Consider the following 23,606-nt stretch of genomic DNA (forward strand, 5'->3'; position numbering starts at 1 on the left):
TCTGTCAACTATAACCCAGATCGCATCTTTCTTTCTCGGAGATAGGGGCAATCTCGACACAAAATTCATAGTCATTCTATCCCATTTCCACTCAGGAATCATAATCGGCTACAATAAAATAGACGGTACCTGATGCTCAGCTTTAACTTGCTGATAGATCAAACATTTAGAAACGAACTCTGAGATGTCACGTTTCATACCAGACCACCAGTAAAGTTGTTTCAGACCGTTATATATTTTCGTGCTTCCCGGATGAACAGGAAAACGACTACTATAAACTTCATTTAAAATCATCTAAATCAACTCTGAATTTCTCGGTACACATATTCGGCCTCTGAATCTTAAACAATCATTAGCATCAACTCGAAACTCTGAATCAGAATTCAAATCACATTGAGCCCGTTTTACTAACAATTCATTATCAACTTTCTAAGCTTCGCAAATTTGCTGCATAAATAACGGTCTTACTTTCAACTAAGCTATAATCGAGCCGTCATTAGATAGAGCTAACAGAGTATTCATTGCACGTAGAGCAAACAAAGATTTTTGACTTAAAGCATCAGCAACAACATTGGCCTTTCCCGGATGGTAGTCAATCACTACCTCGTAATCTTTTAACAATTCCAACCATCTCTGTTGTCATAGATTTAGATCTTTCTGAGTCATCAAATATTTTAAGCTCTTGTGATCAGAATAAACATGACATTTCTCACTAAACAGATAGTGGCGCCAAAACTTTAACGCGAACACGATAGCTGCTAATTCCAAATCATACGTCGGGTAATTCTTTTCATGCAGCTTTAATTGTCTCGAGGCATAAGCTATGACTTTTCCTTCCTGTATCAAAACATAGCCCAAACCATTCAATGATGCATCATTATAGATTATGAATTCTTTACCCAATTCTGGCTGTACTAACAGTAGAGCATCAGTCAAAAGAGCTTTCAGTTGATCAAAACTTTTTTGGCACTTGTCTGACCATTCAAACTTAACATCTTTCTGAAGTAGTCTCGTCAATAGAGTTGCAATCATTGAGAAACCTTTTATGAATCGTCTGTAGTAATCGGCGAGTCCCAGAAAGCTTTAGACTTCAGATACATTTTTCGCAGGCTTCCAACCCAATATTGCCGAAATCTTACTCTGATCGACTCGAATACCTAATGATGACACAATATGCCCCAAAAAACCAACTTCTCGTAACCAAAACTCACATTCACTGTATTTTACAAATAGCTGTTTATCTCGCAAAGTCTGTAGCACTATTCTCAGATTTTTAGCATGCTCAGATTCATCACGGGAATAGATCAAAATGTCATCTATAAACACAACAACGAATCTATCCAAATATGATCTGAAGATCCGATTTATTATGTCCATAAAAATAGCAGGTGCATTCGTTAGTCCAAAAGGCATAACTAGAAACTCATAATGCCCGTACATCGTTTGGAAAGCAGTTTTCCGCACATCGGAGTCTTTAACTCGTAGCTGATAATAATCCGATCTCAAATCTATCTTAGAAAACACTGTAGCCCATTTTAGCTGATCAAACAAATCGTCTATTCGTGGTAGAGGATATTTATTCTTGATTGTCACTTTATTGAGCTATATATAATCAATGCACATTCTCATAGTTCCATCTTTCTTTTTCACAAACAAAATCGGTGCACCCCAAGGAGACAAACTCGATCGTGCGAAACCTCTATCTGTTAACTCTTGCAACTGAGCTTTCAACTCTTTTAATTCGGTTGGTGCCATTCTGTACGGAGCTATCGATATCGGAGTTGTTCCCGGAACTAACTCAACACCAAATTCAACTTCTCTGATTAGTGGCAAACCCGGTAACTCTTCAGAAAACACATCTGGGTATTCACACACAACTGGTACTAATTCAATCCTCTTTTTGGTCACTATAGAATTGAGTACATAGGCAAAGTAAGCTTCACAACCCTTTCTCACATAATTTCAAGCTAACATCAAAGAAATTACTGCTGGTAAACTATGCAAGTCATCTGATTCAATCTGGATAATCTCATTATTCTGACATTTCAAATCAATCATCTTCTGTTTGCAGTTTGCAATAGCATCGTGCAGTGTTAACCAATCCATACCCAGAATTATATCAAATTCGTTGAATGGCAACAACATCAGATCAACCGGAAAAGAAAAATCTCGAATCATCAACGGACAGTTCTTGCACACTTTATCTACCAAAACACACTTGCCTAAGGGGTTCGATACTCTAATCACAAATTCAGTAGACTCTACAGGCAAAGTCTTACTAGATACTAAAGTCTGACATACATAAGAATGAGTTGACCCTGAATCAATCAATGCAACTACAGTAGTATCATAGAGAGTGGAAGTACCGGTAATGATGTTTGGAGACGACACTTTTTCGCAAGCTTGAATAGCGTATGCTCGAGTAGGTGCTCTAGCCTCGGACCTCACAGCTGTATCTGTTGCCCCTATTTGACTATCACTCACAATTCTTGTATTTCTGGGTGGCCTACCTCTAGCTGCAGTGTTACTTGGCCTCGTACACTAGATATTATCTTTCTCAGCTAACTCCGGGAAATCACGAATGAAGTGATCTCGTGAACCACATTTAGGGAAAACTCTATTGTTATACTTGCCCCAGCATTCACCAACATGCCGTCTCCCATACTGTTGACACTCAGGTTTATTCGGTCTGACATTTCCAACACTAGCTATTGAAGTAGCTTTCAAACTCACAGGTGGTCTGTCTCAATCTCGTCTAGAATAATCGATAGTAGCCTTTGAACGGCTAAAACCATCTTAGAACTTCTTTGATGCTGACTGAAATGACTTACTCGATGATCTTTTTCGCGAATCTCTAGCTTCAAAGTCAGTGTTTCTTTTCTCTTTCCCAAGTTCCTCAGCTTTACATGCTCGCTCGACGAGTACCACAAACTCTTTTATTTCTAGAATTTCGACTAACAGCTTAATGTCTTCATTCAAACCATCTTCAAATCTTTTACACATTATAGCTTCAGTTGAAACACATTCCCGGGTATATCTGCTGAGTCTTACAAATTCCCGCTCATATTCTGTCACTGTCATGTGACCCTGTTTTAACTCGAAGAATTCTTTGCGTTTTTGATGTATAAATCTCTGACTGATATATTTCTTCTGGAATTCAGTCTGAAAGAAAGTGTCCCTTAACAAAGATACAACACATTTGATATATTCATCAGGAGTACAAGATAATTCATCGAACACCCAAATCGTATTATCAAGCCAGAATTCAGGTCACTCGACATCATCATAAATAGTAGCTCTGAACTCTTCGGCCCCATATTTTCTAATTTTATCAACCGGAGGCTTATTTAATCATATCGGATCAGTAGCTTGAGGTATCACAAGTATTTGGGGAGGATTAAGCGGGGGTGGAGGTTGTTGAGCAGCCGGATTCGTTCGAACGAACTCTATAAACCATTCATTCATTATCTAGAAGAAGGTTTGCTTTGCCTATCCCTCTTGGCTACTAACAACAACTATAGAATCAGATTGCATTGCCCCTTGAGTGGGACTGGGTGCATTACTTTCAACATCATCAGCTACAGCTCGATCGGGATCCATTTACTCTACAAAAACACATTTTAATTGTCAAGAATCATCACACTATCACAGTTTATATATATGGCATGTATAACTAAACTCGCACGCACTATGTTAGTCCTAGAACCAACTAAATCGTAGCTTTGATACCAATCAAATGTAACACCCCAAACTTGTATCCGTTACCACATTAGGGTTACGAGGTATTACCGAACAAGAAATAGTTTATAACGATCATTATTAAAATTCATGCACGAAATTATAATTACTTCTTTACAATAGTTATCAAATTCAAACAACAACTATTCACTCATTCATATATGTCAAATTCATATATACATATAACACATAACTAATTAATTCAATCATGCCTTATTAATCATATCAAAAATATGAACCATGCTTCAAATTCCATCAACTCAATATACTCCATTCAATTTAAATTTTTGAATCATATAAACATCACATTCTTGGTATTTGGCTATCTAAATTAAACCCAATATATTTTATTTCATATAAAAATCACATATATCACCTCATTCATTAATATACATCTATTTCAATGACTAATTATTATACAAGCTATTTTATATAATTAGACATTTTCACATAACGAGTTAAAACTAATTATATTATAGTAGCTATTAGTTAACCAAATATGATTCATTAGCAAACATTAACAAATGGTTGAATGTAATCTTTATACATAATCAAATATCAAAATTTCATGCTTATCAAAATGAACCAAATACCATAGCCAAATAATTTATCTCACCTAATGATCAAAGAAAATTTTAATCATTTACAAAACAAATTACAAGGCAATTTATACATCGAAACATAAGTCATTGACAAGCATTTACACTAGGTAATCATAGGAAACATGTCCTGCTTTGAACAACTTCAATTTGCTACATTCATACATCATCAATTCACAAATATTTGGACAACAGTAAAAATATTCGGACAACATTTAAGCCCCAATTTGGACAGCATATATACATGCAAAACAACCACCATATTATACCTTTGAAACACATTTATAGCACAATTAAGTAGCCCTATTCAGTCAGCATTCACCACACAAAATATACCATATAAACTACTTCCAAAATGAGCTAATTACATGGTCTAATAAACACAAACATTAACATCATTATCAAGCTATTTTTGCATGGCTACATATATACCAATCAAAACAAATCATATCAAAAATAGTTTATACATCATTTACAAGCCAACTCACATGGCTAAATTCATATCTCAAAATATATCCTATTGACACTAGCTTATACATGCCATATACCATTTATACACAACTCAAAAGTACCAAGTAAATGGTTGGATAGTGTGACGTAGTCTCTGACGATTCCCGAATCTGAGCTAGCCTTGAATTCACTATAAAACACAGGAAAAAGAAACAAGGTAAGCTACAAAGCTTAGTAAGTTCCTACTAAAATATACTCAAAAATTCATAAAACAAAAATCATTAATTTGAACAAATTAATGTATAATTCATGATAAAATCAAACCTTCCATAAGCTTATACGTATACTTATATGCAAAGCCTTAACCTTTTCTATTTGAACTTCATACTTACATGTACATACCTGTACAAACTCATAACGAACTCATACCTTCTCATAACACTATCGAATACTCAATGTTGCGCACACTAAATGCCATCGCATAGCGGAAGCTATTATAATCCCGCACTCTAAGTGCCTTACATAGCCGAAGCTATCTCAATCTCACAGACTAAGTGCCATATATATAGTCGAAGCTATTCTCAATTGCACACTAAGTGCCATAAATAGTCGAAGCTATCTCGAGTCGAATACTAGTGCTAAACATAGTCGATTCATCGTCGAACATGGCTGTATTCTTGTGTATACAATTTATGCAATATCAAAGCATTGAAAACATAATTGTAGCAATGTTTATCACGTACGAACTTACATGGGATGCTAAAATAGGGAATCAAGTCGTTTAGTGGATAAATTTAGTTTTACCCCGATCTAGGTCCTAATTCCACTTTTCTTGATCTATATAATATCAGATTCAGCTTATTCAATCACTACTTTATTCAATTTAATCCAAAACACACATTTGGGCACGTTTACACTTTTGCCCCCAAAGTTTTACATTTTTACAATTTAGTCCCTATTTCACAAATATACAAAATTCATGCAATTTAATACTTTCCTAAGCTAGCCAAAATTTCCTATTCCACACATCAACCTATATTTATCATTTATTCACACATTTAACCACACATTTTTACATTTTCAGAAATAAATCCCTATTTGACATTTTTGTCAAAAATTACTGTACAAAACATGTAAAACTATCATCAAGCTTTCATATTTCAACATTAAACATCAAAGAACACATATATTCAACAATGAAAGCTCTCAAAATCTTTAAAAATTTTGAAATTAAAGGTATGGGCTAGCTAGAATACAAAGCAACGATATCAAAAACATAAAAATTATCAAAAACCGAGCAAAGAACATAGCCAAATCAAGCTTCAAGAGTGTCGAATATAAAGCTTCAAAAAATGGCTTCTTTGTTTTCGTACATTCGGCCAACAAGATGATTATGCATGCATTTTTACTTTATGTGTTATTTTATTAACCATTTATTAATCATTTACCAAATTAACCTTTATAATTTAATTTAAAAAACCATATAATGCATGCCCAATACCGTCCACTCATATATTCAATGGCCTAATTTCATTTTAAGGACTTTACATTTTATAAACCATAGCAAATAAGTACTTTAACAAATAGAAATCCACTTTTTCATGTTATGCGATTTAGTTATTTTATCAAATTATCTAACCAATCGGTAAAATTAAATCACGAAATTTTCACACATATCAAATAACATATGTAAATACCAAAAATAATATTAAAATAATTTTACGACCTCAAATTTGTGGTTCTGAAACCACTGTTCTGATTTAGCTAAAACCGGGCTGTTACACGATTTGCAGGATCTCCAATCCAATCAGCATCATAATATCTAGAAAGGACTAAATAGGCAAAACTACTATTTATAAAGGACTAAATAAACATGTATTGGAAAAATTTGAAAGGCTTAATCATTTTGAGGTAGACTAGACTGTCAACATGTTTGATATATGTAGGATCAATGAGAAAGGTGCCATCCGTATGGTAATTTAATTACCTTGTAATGTAGACCTTGGAAAGTAAAATAGAAGCGTAGTTAGAAACATAAGCTCTTCACAATATTAATCAATTTCCTTTGTAATATTTATTATTTAAAAACATTTAGATTTGAGTTCTATTGTTATATAAATTGTGAAAAAAATTTGAATACATTATACATTCTATTTGAAAAGTAAAATTAGTTGATTGAGCCTTAACTTGATTGACATTGATATTGTTATCAGTGTAAGAGGATGTGGGTTCGAGTGCGCTAAAGTGCATTATGATGGAAAAACGGGTTTGGAAAATGCAGCGGAAAATAAACTTAGGAAAAAACCAGAGTTTTAAATTTTTTTCCAAAACAAGATCTTGGTTGTGATATCTAAAGTAATGAACACTTAATCAAAATTGTACCTTTTCGATTCGTCTAGGATGAGCGCTTCGATCGAGTAGTCTTCTTCGCTGTCCTCAAGCTCACATCTGTCGAGTGTGGGCTCGCTTGGAATAAAAAAAATTCACAAGAATTACCAGTGAGGTAATTTTGCATTTGTCTAAATTTTTGGGTCAATTTGTAAATTAGAAAAATATCTCAAGAATTTTTCTAGAATAATCTCTTCAGAGAATTTTCTCTCTGCAACTTTTTCTTGAATTCAAGTGTGTTAAAATAATGACCCAAGACTCTCTTTATATAAGGAGAGCTTAGAGAGTTCAACTATGATTTAACTTAATCACTTTAACATTAAATTAATATAATATTTATCATCTTATTAAAATAATAGAATGTTTATATACAAGATAAACATTAAATTAAATTTAATATTAAGATAATAACTTCAATATGAAATTAATAAAATACTATTAAGATAAGTATTAAATTAAATTTAATATTAAACTATTAAAATAATATTATTTTTAGAATAATTAATCAGAAATCAAATTCTCTGGCAGAGTCCTAGTAGGAGTGTAACTTTTTCTCTACTCAACCACCAATGACCAACCACCGCCAGTCACAAGGACACGGCCGTTGTAGCCACCAGCATCGCCGTGTTTGGTGTTGTAGGTGTGCCACCCTTATGGCACCCCGAGCCTGTTTGACTACTGCCGATTCGGTCCGGATCAGTGATGACCCGATCGGTCTGGTCTAGCCACCAATTGGACCATCGGCTTGGTTTCACATACCAAGCCTAGTTCGACCAGTTTTTTGGTCTTGGTCTTAGTTTTGGGCTCCCGGGCCCATTTTACGATCTCAATTCCAATTTTCAAGTTCAATTACCCCATTGAGCCAATTGTCTGACTTGAAAATTAACTTCCAAAAATATCATGTAATAGCCCGATTTTTTACCTTAATCAGAACAGTGGTTTCGGGACCACAAATTCGAGTCTGAAAAATATTTTAATATTATTTTCTGTGTTAATTATGTGTGAATTTACATGTGTGAAAGTTTCGTGAATTTATTTTATTGTTTGTGTGCTTAATTTGAGAAAAGGGGTTAATTGCGTAAAATGAAAATTCAATGGTTAAATATGAAAGTGCCTAATTGTTGTTGTCTTTATAATTTAGAGGTCTTATGATGCAATTAGCCACTATGTAAGTTAGTGGGTGGCAAAGGACTAATGTAACCTTGTTATATATGTTTTATATATATAGTAAAGGTTAATTAAGTAAAATAATAATAAGGTTAATATATGTTATAATATATCAAATTAGACGCCATTGTCATTTTTTTTTCATCAACACCGAAACTTAGAAAATAAAAAGGGTTTAAGAGTTTTGAAATATTTGGTCATCATCTAGCTTAATTCAAGGCATGTTTTACTTCGGTTTTTGATAATTTTTACGTTTTTGAGATCGTTGCTTCGAGTACTACAAGACCCATGCTTGAATTTTTTATTTTGATGAATATTTTGAGTTATGCCATTGATAAATATTTGTATTTTGTGATGTTTGATGATGAATAATAAAAGATATGTTTTAGATTAATATGTTTTGTATTGGAATTTTTGATGAAATTGAGTTATTAGCGCTAAATTGCAAAAATAATATTTTTCACAAACTAAAATGTGAAATAAATAAAATGTGTGGACTTAGATAGTCTATAGGAAATTTCGGCCTAGCTATGGTGTATGCAAATTTTGTGTATTTTGTGTTCTATGCAATAGGGACTAAATTGAAAAAAATGTGAAATGTTAGGGGCAAAATGATAATTTACCCATTTATGTGTTTTTGGATTAAATTGAATGAATGTGTGATTAAATTAGTTAAATTTGAATTTATTTAGATTAAGAATGAAAGAAAATGGAATTAGATCGGGGGAAGTCGAAAGTAGTCAAATAGTCGATTATACAGTCTGTCGACATCCGAGGTAAGTCTACAAGCATATAAATGTCATTAAATTTGATAATATATAAATGTTACATGATGAATGGAGTTTTTGTGAATAAAATTGTGTATGGTCGAATGTGTATTGAGCAAAGGAACTATGTTTCGAGTTCGATTCGATCGAAATACAGCGTCCGAAAGTTCCCTACGAACCCTAGGAATAGATAGGGTACATATGTCATGACATAGGACCTTCGATATATTTTTTTGTGTAAGACCACGTCTGGGACGTCGGCATCGACTTGTGTTTACGTGTAAGACCATGTCTGGGACAGTGGCATTGATATGTGATTACATGTAAGACCACGTCTGGGACGTTGGCATTGTACGAGTTTTCTGATTATCCGCGTATCCTTTTTAATTTCGAATGGTTCAACGGGCAATAATAAATTAAGATCGAGTATAAAATCAAGTTTGAATTGCTCAGGTATGTACTTATAATAAGTTATGAAGTTAAGGTAAGTTGAGTATTTGAATTGATAATATACAAATATTATGTAATGGGAATTATATATTGGTATATTTAAGAATATATATATTCGGCATATTGATGTATTTGTATTGTGAAAAGTAATGGTTATTTATACTAATGCTTAATGGGTTGATGCGGTCGTTGAAAGCACCAAAAATATCCTATCCCTAATAAATAATGAAAAAGAATAGTAAAAAGGAAGTAGGGTCAAATCCTCAGGGACTGAATTTGCACAATGTCTTGTTCCGTGAAATCCCAGGCAGAATCTTGCCCAAGAAAACCTGCGTTCCTGAAAAAAAAAGAAAATAACAGAATTAAAGGATTGGATCTGGAAACGAAAAATAAAATAAGCACAGAATTAAGAATATTGAATCGAAGAATCGAGAAATTAAAAATAGAGTTGAGAGAAAGAAAATTATTATGGGAGATTCTAGCCTCCAGTTGTCTCGTTCCGCCTTGGGTTCAATCCTTGGCTTTTAGATGATCCTCCCCAAACCGAATAAGCCAGTTATAGTGGAAGAGGACGCCTACGACCGCCAGCTCCATGGATTTAGACTTACGATTTAGTGGAACCTGACTCTAGCCAACAATCGCTTCTGTGGGATCGTCTTATGCTAGATCAACGCTTCTCAATGGCGAATCCCACGCCATTTTGTCTCTTGGGCTTGCCAACCTCTAATGTAGTAAGCTAACGAACCGATTGTGCAACCTTCCCAAAACATACAAAGCGGCTGCTTTTGCATACGTTGAAAATCTTACTTCTTAAGGGACATGGACGGAAGCGTCAGCCCTGTAGTGCGGAGAAATGATGAATACTCAGCGAGGAGGCTAAGTACAGACTCTAAGCCTCAAGAACCCTTTTTGGGGAATATCAAAAACTTTCGGCTAGATAGGTTTAATGGCTCATAGTTGAGGTGGAAAAGAAAATAAATAAAATAAAAATGAAGATTTTATGGAATGGAAATATGAGAAGAACAAAAGCGTAGACTTTTTGGGAAAGAGTGTTTATAGAAAAAGATGGATCTCTTTTGAGTCACTTCACCCCCTATTTATAGTGCTAGGGGAGATAGTCTAATCCTACTTAAATTCCCAAAAGATAAATACATTTAATTGAATATAAATAAAGATAAATAAAATAAATTCCTAAAATGAAATAATCCTTAATAATTATCTTAATATTAATTATCCTAATATAATTAAAATAGAGTCTGATAGAATAAAATCTCTTCTTTCTGAATTTCAACCCTTGTGTCCTCCATGCTTGCACTTTTGGCACTAACTTTTACTTGTGTCGCACATTGGCCCATTTTATCTCTAAATTTACGCTTTTGGCCTTTAATTTTGCTTTTGCCTCAAATTTAGTCCTTATGAGATAAAAGATCATAAATAGCTCAAATTAGCAAGATCATACTCAGAATAATTACATAATTAATACATAAAAATACGTTATTCTAGAATGTTATCATGGGTATTCGGCTAAAGAAGAATTTATGCATAATTTATATGTTTTGGTTATACGAAATCAAGTTGGAAGTGTTCATGATTTGATAATAACTTATTTTGGTTTAAATAATTTAATTTTTGTATATGATTAAGTATTTGGTTGCTTATGACCTACTAAGCTTTAATAGCTTACTGTGTGTATGTTTACTCTTTGTTTTTATAGATTTTTTTTTGAAGTCACGATACGAGCTCGGGGATCGTTAGCAAAGTCTATCACACTATCGACATCTTTTGGCATTTTGTTAAATTTTGAGTTCGATCTTATGGCATGTATAGGCTTGCTTATGTTTGGTTAGTTTTGGATCATGTATATAAATGGCCATGCGAAAATGGCTTAATGTCCATGCTTATGATCGGTTGGGTTTAAAAATGACTCGTCTATGATCATTTTGTTAAAGTTAGGTTTTTATGAGTTCTTGATCAAGTGCTTAATGTGTTTAGTTTTATCATTTTGGCTATGGCTTATTTATATGTGATATTGATTGCTATATTTCGTTAATAATGTGGTGAATGAGTTGATATATATAATATGTGTGGTATGTATGGATTTGATAACTAATTGAGTTAGATGATTATAAGTTTGGGAGTATAGGTTATTTTGATTCGGTTTGTATTGATAATGTATTTGAGTGTATATTGGTTACATATGTTTGATTGTTAAATGGTAAGTAGTATACGTGTTTCATAATTGTTTTAGATTTGAATCAAAAAGGGTAAATGATGGATATGGGTTAAGTATGTTTTGGTTAGTTTTTTTTTTGGATAGTTAAAAAGGTTAAGTTGGTGCTAATGTTAAATTAGGTATGTGTACATAGGTGCTATAAACTCAGTTACTATATTGGTCCATTATGATAATTGTATAATCTTGATAATTGTATGATCGAATCAATGGCTAGTTAATAGGATAAATGTGAAGATTAGGTAAACTAATATGCATATGCGAATTTAATATACATAGAAATGTTATTTATGTGCAATATTAAACGTGAAATTTGTTTATAAGGCAAGTGAGCAATACAATTATATAAACATCAATAGTATGTTCGGCTAGGATGTTATGTTACTATGCTTGTATATACATTTGGTTATTAAAAGGTATAAAATGGTTCGGTTGGCTTAAGAGGCACATATATTTGAAGTAATAGGATAATCAATTTATGTTATATATGTTTTGATCTATGTTCGATATATACTATATAATGATATATGCTGGGATATGTTTTAAGTGTATAAATGTTATTTATGTTAAGCCAGGTGGTTTGGACATTTTTTTGTATTAAGTACTTGTAATATGATTTATTGCACATTGTTAAATTGAATATGTAATTATTTAGACGATAATAATATGGTTAATTATTGAAGCAAGAGTAAATTTATCAAAGTCTGCTCTCTCTAGCACGTCTCTGTCTGCTCTCTCTAGCAGTATTAGGGTTTTTTTGGTTTTGTTTTATTGATTTAATGTGACGGCGTCTTCCATTAAGATCATTCTTCTTACTTTCGACATTAAGGTTTAGAGTATGGAGACAGAATTTGCGGGATTAACATTGGAGGAGGAAGACGAAATTTTTCAAATTCAATCTGAGGAGGAAACGAATGGAGTAACGGAAGTCTTGCAATTGGTGGGTTGTTTCTTAACGGAAAGTATTGTCCATTTTCCAGCAATGAGAAGTACTATGGCAAAATTGTGGCACCCCGTACGGGGAGTTCAAAATAGAGATTTGTGGGAAAAAAGGTACTTATTTCAATTTTTTCATATAATGGATCTTGAAAGGGTTTTAAACGAGTCACCTTGGACTTTTAACAATCACTTATTGATCTTCCATAAATTGCAAATGGGGGACGACCCTTTGAAGGTCCCGCTTATCTACTCACCTCTGTGGACCCAAATACATGATGTCCTAATTGGTTTCGTATCAGAAAATCCAGCAATTCAAATGGGAAATTTTATTGGAGAGTTCCTGAAAAATGATGGTTCAAACCTGGGAAAAGAAAGTAGAAATTTTATGAGAATACGAGTCAAAATTGATATAAGGTACCCTTCAAAAAGGAAAAAACAGATAAGGTGTTATGGAAAGTGCTCATATGTTCGTTTTAAATATGAACGACTTTCACTTTATTTCTTTTTTGTGGTCGATTGGGCCATAGCAATTCCTTTTGTGAAGCAAAGATGGTGTTAGGAGCAGAAACCAAAGAGATGGAATGGGATTTATCAATTAGGGGGCAGTCTCATCGAGCTCAAATGATGACCAGTGTATGGTTCCGAGAAGAATGTGGGGACAAGGGAGAGGAAATAATAGGGAGTGTCAAACTAAGGAAGTTAACGTCAAGGATCCAATGGATAATAGGGGGATTCGTGAATTTCTTGATCCAGTATTGGGAATTAATTTGGTAGGAAGGGAATATCATACAGGAAGTAAATACAAGAATGAAAGTGGTAATTTGGAGAACAGTTCAATGGAACATGATCTTGAAGATGATGTGATCGTTAGAGAAGAGGGTAAAAAGAGAAACAGAAGGGACATGGAAGATGTCTTGGCCAAAGAGAAGACTAACGTTTTGGCGGAAAGGAGTAAGAGAACAGTGGAGGTTAATCATAAATTATCGGCGGCTGTCAAGTGGGCAGCTGACCAATCACAATGAAAATTTTAAGTTGGAATATCCGTGGATTGGAAAGTCCACGGAAAATTCAAAGGCTTCGTTATATGCTGAAGCTATACAATCCCCAGATAGTCTTCTTCATGGAGACGAAAATTAATTGCAGTCAGATGGAAAAAGTTAGAAGAAGCTGTGGGTTTTTTAACGATATTGATGTTAGTTCAGAGGGATCTAGAGGTGGGCTATGTTTGGCTTGGCGAGCTGGGATAAACGTCCAGCTCCAAAGCTTTTCAAAATGACATATTGATGTGATCATTAATGATACAACAGAAGGGTACAAATGGAGGTTTACAGGGTTTTATGGGTCTCCATATCCACAAGAAAGAGTTGAGGCATGGAATCCTTTACGTCACTTAGGCATGGTTAGGGAGCTACCATGGATGGTTTGTGGAGACTTCAATGAAATTCTGTATAGTTCTGAGAAAAAAGGTGGTTTATCGCGAGAGGAAGGACGAATGGAAGCTTTTCGTGAGGTATTGGAGGAGTGCGGCTTGTCTGATATGGGGTTTAATGGAAACTGGTTTACGTGGGAAAGGGGGAATTTGCCAGAAACTAATATTCAAGAGAGGTTGGATAGGGGAGTGGCGAATGAAGAATGGTTACAAATATTCCTTGAATTTCAGATTCAGCATCTCCCACATACATTTTCTAATCATTGCCCATTTTTGGTTCATACAAAAAAGGATGCAGAGAAAGGGTTCATAAAGAATTCAAGTTTAAAGCATGGTGGGTCTTGGAGGATTCATTCTTAGAAGAAGTTGAAAACATCTGGGAGAATTCTGAGGGTGAGTTTTTAAGTAAGCTAAACAGTATGAAAAGGGGGTTGGAGGGATGGGCTAAAAAAATATATTACTCTAGAGAAGGAAGGAAAATGTTGCTATCCACAAAACTGGCCACATTATTAAAGGCGGAAAGAGATGAAGAAAATCTGGCAGATCTGATTGATATGAAAATTCAACTGAACTTGGAGATTGAAAAGGATGAACGGTATTGGGAACAAAGAGCGAGGGTTAATTGGTTAAAGCTTGGGGAGAAGAATACAGCCTTCTTCCACAAACAAGCAACGCAGAAAAGAGAGAGGAACCTGATTCGAACAATGCAGAATGATGATAGAAGGGAAATAGAGGATTTAAATGAAATGGAAGCGATAACCAGAATTTATTTTCAAAAGGTTTTTTCTGCTGGTAGAAGAGCAAATTATGAGCACGTTTTGTCTGAAGTTACTCAATGTATATCGGAGGAAGACAATTTTACGCTAAAAGAGAGATACATAAAGGAGGAGATTCAGCAGGCATTATCGGAATTAGGGCCCACCAAAGCACCAGGGGAAGATGGACTTCCAACATTATTCTACCAGAAATGCTGGACGATTATTGGGGATGAGGTGACTAACTTTTGTCTCAATCATCTAAATGGAGGGATGGAGATTGGACCAATCAACAAAACAAATATCGTTTTAATTCTAAAAATTTCAAATCCAGTGGATATTTCACACTTTAGGCCCATTAGTTTGTGTAATGTTATATATAAATTAATGGCCAAAGTTATTGCTAATCGTCTTCGAAAAGTTTTAGAAAAATGCATTAATCCTACCCAAAGTGCTTTTGTGCCTGGGAGATTAATTTCGGATAATGCATTGTTGGCTTATGAGCTATTCCATACACTAAAACAGAATAGGGTAGGGAAGAACGGATTTATGGCGGTCAAGCTGGATATGAGCAAGGCGTAGAATGGAACTTTGTGGAGATGTTGAAGAAAATGGGCTTTGACTCAGAGTGGGTAGCTTTACTCTTAAGGTGTGTAAATTCGGTTTCTTATTCGGTGGTTCTTAATGGGAAAAATGGAGAAATTTTCACCCCCCCTAGAGGATTGCTACAAAGTGACCCATTGAGTCCGTTTTTATTCCTATTTTGTGGAGGCGGCCTTTCTAGCCTCATGAGGCTAGGAACATAGTAGAACAAAGTCAGAGGGGTCAAAGCAAGCAGAAGTGGACCACAGGTTTCACATCTACTATTTGCAGATGATTGTATGCTGTTTGGGGAAGCAACAGAAAGGAGCTTAAGTTACTTAAAACAGATTCTGCATCAATACGAAGTTTGTTCGGGTCAGAAGGTAAATTATTCGAAGCCTATAATTTTTTTCAGCAGCAACACACAGGAGGAAGAAAGACGAACAATTTCTCGAGTTCTTAGGTTGCGAGGATCAGATGACATGGAAAGATATCTAGGGCTCCCTAACTTGGTGGGAAGAAGGAAAAAAGCTGCGTTTCAGATTTTAAAAGATAGATTCAGGCAACGAATTGATAATTGGAGCATCAAATACCTTTCACAAGGAGGTAAGGAGATTTTCATCAAAGCTGTTTTACAATCCATTCCAACATACGCAATGTCTTGTTTTTTACTCCCTAAATCTCTTTGTAAGGAATTAGAAAGCATTATTGCAAAATTTTGGTGGCAAAAAAATAAGGGGAAAAAGGGGATCCATTGGTGTGCATGGAAGGACATTTGCTTAGTAAAAGAATTAGGTGGTCTAGGTTTTAGATGCTTAGATAAGTTTAATATAGCATTATTAGCTAAACAAGGTTGGCGTCTTATTAATTAACCGAGTTCTTTGTTAGCCCGAGTTTTAAAAGCTAAATACTTTCCTAGAACGAACTTCTTGAATGCATCTTTAAGTAACTTACCTTCACTTACCTGGAGGAGCATTTGGTCAACAAAAAAACTCCTGATGGACGGATTATGCTAGAGGGTAGGTGTAGGGGACCATATCTCCGTATGGAATGATTGCTGGGTTTCGGGAGCAACTGAAGATAGATTACAGAATAACAGCAGAAGTGAAAGTATCAGAGTAGTGGCTGACTTAATTAATGCAGAGAGTAGAACATGGAAAAGAGACTTGACTGTCAATACCTTTAATACGGATATCGCAAGATTCTACGGATTCCACTTTCAAAGACTGCCCAAGAAGACATCCAAGTATGGAGAGGGGAGGCTACTGGAGTCTTTTCAGTTAGAAGCGCTTATAAACTATTACAGGAGTCAACATTAGAGCCTAATGCTTATTTACAGACTGATACAAAAAAATTTTACAAGAAATTATGGAAACTACAGTTGCCCTTAAAAATTAAAATTACAGTATGGAGAATAACGTGGAATTACATATCCACTTTCTCTAATCTAAAATCGAGAAGAGGTTCGTTGTTTGAGATGTAGCCAGGGCGAAGAAGATAGCATCCACGTCTTCCAAATGTGTCCTATAGCAAAAGAAATATGGAGTCATTTGAACTTTTCTTGGGTACTTAATGACAATCATGGTGATATATGGAGTTGGCTTATCTGGGTATTCAGCAAAGGGACAAATGAACAGTGCATGGGATTTTGCTGCGGGCTATGGGGAATCTGGACAAGCAGAAATAAGTTTATATATGAAAGAAAATATAGTACCAGTTGGGATATATCGAAGCAAATTCAAAGTTATATTTCAGAACTAGAAGGTGTTAAAGAAAGGGTACTCACTTTGGCAACCAGTACAAGGCCTAGACAGAGGATACAAAGGGCGAATAAGGCCATCTTTTTCGATGCGGCGTTTGATTCACAAAACCACAGATCTGCGTCAGGACTTATTGTTAAAAATGAGGCGGGCAGAATCGTTGGAGCAAAATCGATCCTTCATGACAATGTTGCATCTCCGTTTGCGGCGGAAGCATATGTAGGATTTCAAGCAACAAGGTTAGGGATCCAGTTGGAATATTATACTTTGGATATAATAGGAGATTCAAAAACAGTGATAACAAAATGTCAAAGTGGAAACCGGGACAGATCAGAAATAGGAGCAATTATCAGCGATATTCAAAGCTTCAAAGATTTATTCCACAAAGTCAGATTTTACTTCAACTCAAGGTCTGAAAATATTGAAGCACACAGACTAGCAAAAAGAACACTTCAAACGGGAGTGGAACAGTACCTGGAGGGAGAGACCTTAAGATCGATTGGTGAAGACTCGGAGCCAAGCTGCTTGGGTAATCTAGAGTAGAAAGGAAAGGGGATAAGATTTTGGCTTTTGGCATCAATAAATGACGATTGAAATGAAAGGGAGGATGTTGTTTGTAAAAGTAATCTGATAAGTAAAAGATTTGAAAGGATTTGCTTTTACTTTTCAGTTGTCTTGGGCAGAGGAAAAGGCAGATGGATTTATGAAGACAACTGACCGATCGACTGGAATTTTGAATTTGTTTATTTTATTATTTTACTTAAGGTGGGCTAAATTGATGTAAGCCTGCTTTTGCTGGTTTTGTTTCTTAGGTTTTGTTTATTGGGTTCGACCCAAGAGACGTTTTCGTTTTAATTTTAGGGTGTTAATCCAGTCGATTTTTCAAAAAAAAATTTATTGAAGCACGATTTTTATGTGTGATATGACTAGATCAAAAGTATAATTTGATTTTGGTTGACTATGTGACCCAAACATATATACAATTTTGCTTAATGCTTGAAATTAAATAAATGTTTGTTTTTAACTGTGCTATGTTCGGTAATGTCTCGTAACCCTAATCTGGCGACGAACAGGGTTAGGGTGTTACATATCATATTAATTTTAATTAAATTAATTATTTAATTTAATTTAATTTTCCTTGATCAAAATTAATTTTTCCAAAAATCACTTAGATTTTCTAAATTAATTTTTCAAGAAAATTCTTTAATCAAATTATTTATTTAAACAATTTTTAAGAATTTAATTCCACATCAAATAAATCGGCTCAATTAAATTATTCCCAAGGTCGTACAATTTTCTTTTAATTCAAATGTAGTCTGATCGAGATTTTGTTGAGCTAATGAAACGACCAATTGGATATATACAATTAGACTCTAGTGATTGCAATTATGTCCAAAAGTATCGTTTCAATAATTTGTAATTACTTAATTGTGGAGTCAGTTCACAAGAAGTACCATGATTGAAAACTCCTTATTGTATATTCTTTATGAAAGCAATTCATCAAATTACTTTGTCCAATGACCTCGTCATGTGTATGTTACCCTCATATGATATCCTTTATTCCTTTGAGTTAAATTCGTTCACTCAATACAATCCTATTTTATCTCATAGTCAACATTGTGTCTTCTTAATGATTAATATTATCACTATCAACAAATGACTGTGATAAATTGCTTGTTCAAGAACAAGCAACTGTTGGCCACATTCGATATTTATCAATCCACACAATGCCAATAAGAAGATATCATTAACTCTTTAACTGAGCTATGAATTCCATAGTTGTTAGTAAATCCATGCCACACACAAGTCATATACTCAACATACCGGCTATGGGCTCGATCATATTTAGAGCATAAGCCTCCACTTATATCAAAGCACATGAGTTGTATACGCACGCTTAGTGACTAACTTACGATTTAGGTAAATCACAGCATGAACGTCACAAGTGGAGTCAATTGCTCCGATAGCTAAGACTAGCCATTTCTCCAATTGGAATAGTAGATGACATAATAACTCTACTAAGTATTTGAATCAAATGCTCACTTTGGTTCTTTTACAAGATTACAGACTTATTTAGATTATCTATTGAAGTAAGTTGTCTTTCTCGTAATGTAAGCGTTCTTTACAATGACACTTATCTTCAGATTTACCTTTAGACAATGCAAAATATAAAAGAATAATAGTGAAATGAGCTAATATTTGCTTGTCACAAATTCTTATTTTTCTTTCCATACTCCATTGAAGTTAGCTTTTTTATGAACGTATCAATTTAAACCTTTTTAGGCCAAGAACCGGGTTGGGTCAAGTCCTAACAAAATTTTAGGCCAGTTTGATAGGCTTGGGTCCAGCTCAACCCTTTTGTTCAAACTTCACTCGGATGAAAATACTAAAATCCGGGCTTGGCCCGCCCATATTAAAATTTTTTAAATAAACGAATTTTAAAAAACACAAGACACCGAAAACACTAAAAATATTAAAATAAATGTTTCCTAACAAATTGAAAATAAATTAAACAAAAGTCTTTATACTTAAATAACACGAAGATAGGTACAACTTAATAAGAAAATGTCTCTAAAATACTAGCAAAATTAACAAAAAAGCAAGAGTTACGCAATATCTAAATAATAACAACAAAATAGGAGCTACATAATAATGAAATGACATCAAAACATTAAGAAAACAACAGCAAAACAATAGTTTTTTTTTTTTGCAAATTCACGTCTGGCCAAAAACAATTACCAAAGGCTCGACCTGTTTTCTAAACGAGTTTTTTTCTTCTTTGCCCAAACCCATTTTTCGAGCATATATTTTCGCTTAAACCCTCTCATTTTTCAGGCCAGGCCAGGTCTAATAATTAGCCATATGGTGTGAGAAAATGTAAATTAACATTACGGGTGAGCAAATTTTGATTTGACTCGAAAAAATCAAAAAAAAGTTCGAATTTCAAAGTATTCGAATCAAATTAATTGAGTTAATCGAATCAACTTTTTTTTTTGGAATTTCGAGTTCAAATCGAGTTAAACTTTCGAATTCAAATAATCTCAATAATTCAAATAAACTAAATATCAAATTCTTTTACTTCCTTTCCCCTAAAACCCCCTCTAAAGTCAAACCCTTATACTTTCTGCCAAAATTTTTACTTCCCCAATCCCCAAAAACTTTTACTTCCCACTAAAAAAATTTACTTCCCTCTAAACCCCCAATATTTTTCCCTTTTTCTTTTCCCCTAAAACTTTTGTTTCCACCAAATCCCCTAAAATTTTTACTTCCTCCTAAACCCTAAAATCTTTTTTTTTTGAATTTAGGTTTACTATTTATATTATTGAATTGTTTAATAATGCTAAATCTTTATCAATTTCTGTTAAAATTGAATTACTGATGATGACATAAAGTATTCGGTTAAAATTTTTTGTTGGTATCAATTTCACATTTTATCTTTAAAATAACTTTTACTAAAAAATCACATTTTTTATATTTAATATATCTTTTAATTTCAAAATACATGTTGACAAAGAATCATAAGATAATTGAAGAACCTGAGTAAGAAAAGAATCAAATCCGTATATAAAAGATTAATAAATAAATTATGAGGGGATAAAAGTTAAAATCAAATTTGATTACGGTGGACAAATTTGATTATGGTGGGTGGCGATGGCTACAAGGATCTAAAGTTATTTTTTGAAATTTAACTCGAACAAATATATTCGATTCGAATTTCATCTCACTCGACTCGTTTAAAGAAAATTTCAAAATAAGTTAGGATGATAAAATAAGATTCGTCAACTCGATAAACTCAAAATTTTTTCGTTCGTTTCGATTGAACACTTAGCCCTAATTAACATGCGATGAAAAATCTAACAAATCAAGTAAAAAAAAAAAGAAAAGATAAATAGTAAATATGTAACATAAGGAGTACCATGAAAATACCTTCAAAACATAAATATTAGAGAGCAATCCCCTTTTCTATTTCAAGTTATAGGTGCAATCCTTGATCATCTGCATTTTAGATCTACAAATGTAAATGTTTGAATTAGTTGTCAAGATTAGTATTATTGTGATAAATTAGTAGGTTCAATCATAAGATAGAAAAAGAGTAAAAGTATTTAACATCACCTTAATGATAATAGAGAGTTGAATTGGGAAAGAATGCTCTTGAATGTAGGGAACACTGGATTTGTGATAAAAGTTAAAAGGAAAGTTAGAATAGGAGTACTAGATCCACAATTAAAAGAATCGAATAAATAAATAAAGGAATAAAAATATAACCTAGAAAGTTATTGATGAATAACAGATGTAGGACTGGTGTGTAGAGAATATGAGATTAGCGAAAACGAAGATAAGAAATTGGAGAGGAAAAACAAATTTGAGATATAGAAAATGAAATCTGAGTTTTATTGATAGAAGGTTGTATAGCTGTAAAGTTATTTTAAATAAGGTAAGTAATATTGCAATATGTAAAATTGTAATAAATAGGATACCACATTTGTAAAAGAGTTTTTTGAAACTACCTAAAATGTTTTCGACTATTAATAATTAAAATCTTGGGTCGCGAGTGCCGTCGGACTTGGAAAGGTCAACCAAAAAAGTTAAGAATCGGGAAGGGGATAGGTATACTAATTCAAAATAGGACATGGTGGAGGCGCCAGTTCCAAAGCCTTCCTTCTGAAAAACTCTTGTAAAGAGAATATTTGTCTCTTTTCTTTGGCCAGTAGAGGAATTAACTAACGTGTCTATTGAAGAAAGATGGAATCTATCATGTTGAAACGAAGGATACTTGCTTCGTAAATAGAAACTGTGCCTAAAATAGTGTTTGGAACTGTGACCATAGTTTCAACCACGAAATTAAAAGTGCAAAAACTTAAAGATGAACATCAAGATTGTTTACGTAGTTTAACCTCAGTCTATATCTACAAGGCCTTTCTCGGAGAAATGATCCACTATCTTTCTCATAGTACAACCAATAATTTAAGTCCTAAAATTGAGCTAACTCTCACCAATTTAGCGACCTCACTGTTGTATAAAGATTAGATCACTCTCCCACTAAGCTTCCTACTCAAGTTATGGCCATTGTGTCAACCACAGAAACAACCACATAATTTTTCCTTGCATTCAAATGTGTCAAAATATCCTTTGAACAGGCCTTGTTGAGATTTATAAACTCGACGCACAGTCGCCACTTTCTCTTGGTCTTTTTTTCCATCACCAGATACCCAATCTGGATAAGATACTTCTCTTATGAACTCTGTTGTAAGGAACCTTTCTATCTTCTACCTGATAGGTTCAATTGTAGTTTAGGCAAACATTCTCTTCTTCTATTTCATTGATTTGGCCTTAGGATTTATATTTAAGACATGTTGAATAATCGAAGAATGAGTGCTCGACATGTTTGTTGACCACCAAGCGAATACATCTGCATTATTTCTTAGCATATTAATTAACATTCTTCAGTAAACCTTTGGTAAAGTAGAAAAAATCTGAGTAGTTTTCTCATTATCATCATGGAATAATTTTATAGGTTTGGTCTATTTTACAACTTTAGCTTTGTTGAGTCTCCCCTCGAACTTGATACCTAAACTCTCTAAGTTCAACTTGGCTTTGTTAATCACATTGACTCTAAGTGAAACCCTAGAGGAACCTACCAGAGCTGAAGTGTGAAGGTAACCCTTCTCCTACTGAGATAATTGTAACAAAAGTATATGAAATTGTCTAGCTATATGCTAATCAAATTTCATATATCCCTTACGAGTTGGACTTGGGAATTTAACTTTTAAATAGAAAGTGGCTATCACCAACTTCTCCATTTTCATCAAAGGACGTCCAATAATGGCATTATAAGTTGTGGGGGCCATTAGCAACCAATAATTCTACCTTTTCAGTCACAGTGTGCTGACCATCACCTCACACAACTAGAAGTACCATGGAACCCCTAACTTCAATTGGTTGATTATTGAACCTATGAATGAGATTAGTGATTTGCCGTAATTTGATATGAAAAATTAGGCTTCCGTGGTACACTTGAGGAGACTGTTCTCAAGCATATTAACGTCTTTTTAGTAGTTTTTTTATAGTTTTTATATATTAAGTTAATAAGTATAAATGCCTGGTTTTTCTTATTTTTGAGACCCAAATTGGACAATAGTGCCATTGGGGCCCTGACATATTGTTGAGTGTTGTAGGGACGCATTCAAGGCTGAAACCGAGCAAAAACGACACCAAAAGAGAGGGTATTGCGATATCCAACCCTTGGAAATGCGATCTCGCCGACAGACCTAAGGATAGAGACCACCCTTCAGTGGTATCGCGATATCCACTTGCCAAGAAGCATCCCAAGTTTAAGACTAGCCATGGTATC

At 34.0% G+C, this 23,606-nt stretch overlaps 1 protein-coding gene across 7 annotated transcripts; it reads right to left on the reverse strand.

Moving 5' to 3' along the window:
- Positions 1-11,366: 11,366 nt before the first annotated feature.
- Positions 11,367-17,980, reverse strand: LOC107946199 (uncharacterized). 7 transcript variants are annotated; one of them, XR_005921714.1, is made up of 5 exons: positions 17,729-17,964; positions 17,281-17,519; positions 16,675-17,163; positions 16,459-16,568; positions 11,370-13,089 (listed from the first exon to the last, which is right to left on the reverse strand). XR_005921714.1 is itself a non-coding variant. In XM_041106898.1 (4 exons), exons 1-4 carry the CDS (start codon positions 17,829-17,831, stop codon positions 16,942-16,944), a joined length of 330 nt encoding a protein of 109 aa, XP_040962832.1. In that variant the 5' UTR covers positions 17,832-17,969; the 3' UTR covers positions 16,768-16,941. The 7 variants fall into 7 exon arrangements, 2 of the variants coding, with proteins under 2 accessions (XP_040962832.1, XP_040962833.1); XR_005921715.1 differs by having other exon boundaries at positions 17,281-17,450; positions 17,729-17,963; XR_005921713.1 differs by having other exon boundaries at positions 11,371-13,089; positions 16,449-16,568; positions 17,729-17,963.
- Between the last annotated feature and the right edge of the window lie 5,626 nt (positions 17,981-23,606).

The sequence above is a fragment of the Gossypium hirsutum genome, chromosome D12, assembly GCF_007990345.1.
Source record: "Gossypium hirsutum isolate 1008001.06 chromosome D12, Gossypium_hirsutum_v2.1, whole genome shotgun sequence".
NCBI classification, from domain to species: domain Eukaryota; kingdom Viridiplantae; phylum Streptophyta; class Magnoliopsida; order Malvales; family Malvaceae; genus Gossypium; species Gossypium hirsutum.

Bases quoted from the DNA above. Each gene is read 5' to 3' on its own strand.
- LOC107946199 (XM_041106898.1), bottom strand. From the start codon at position 17,831: ATGCCAAAAGCCAAAATCTTATCCCCTTTCCTTTCTACTCTAGATTAC. The intron at 17,373-17,728 runs GTACTGTTCCAC...GTCCTGACGCAG, and splicing joins CTTAAGGTCTCTCCCTCCAG to ATCTGTGGTTTTGTGAATCA. The intron at 17,014-17,100 runs ATAAGCCAACTC...GCTATAGGACAC, and splicing joins TCCCTTTGCTGAATACCCAG to ATTTGGAAGACGTGGATGCT.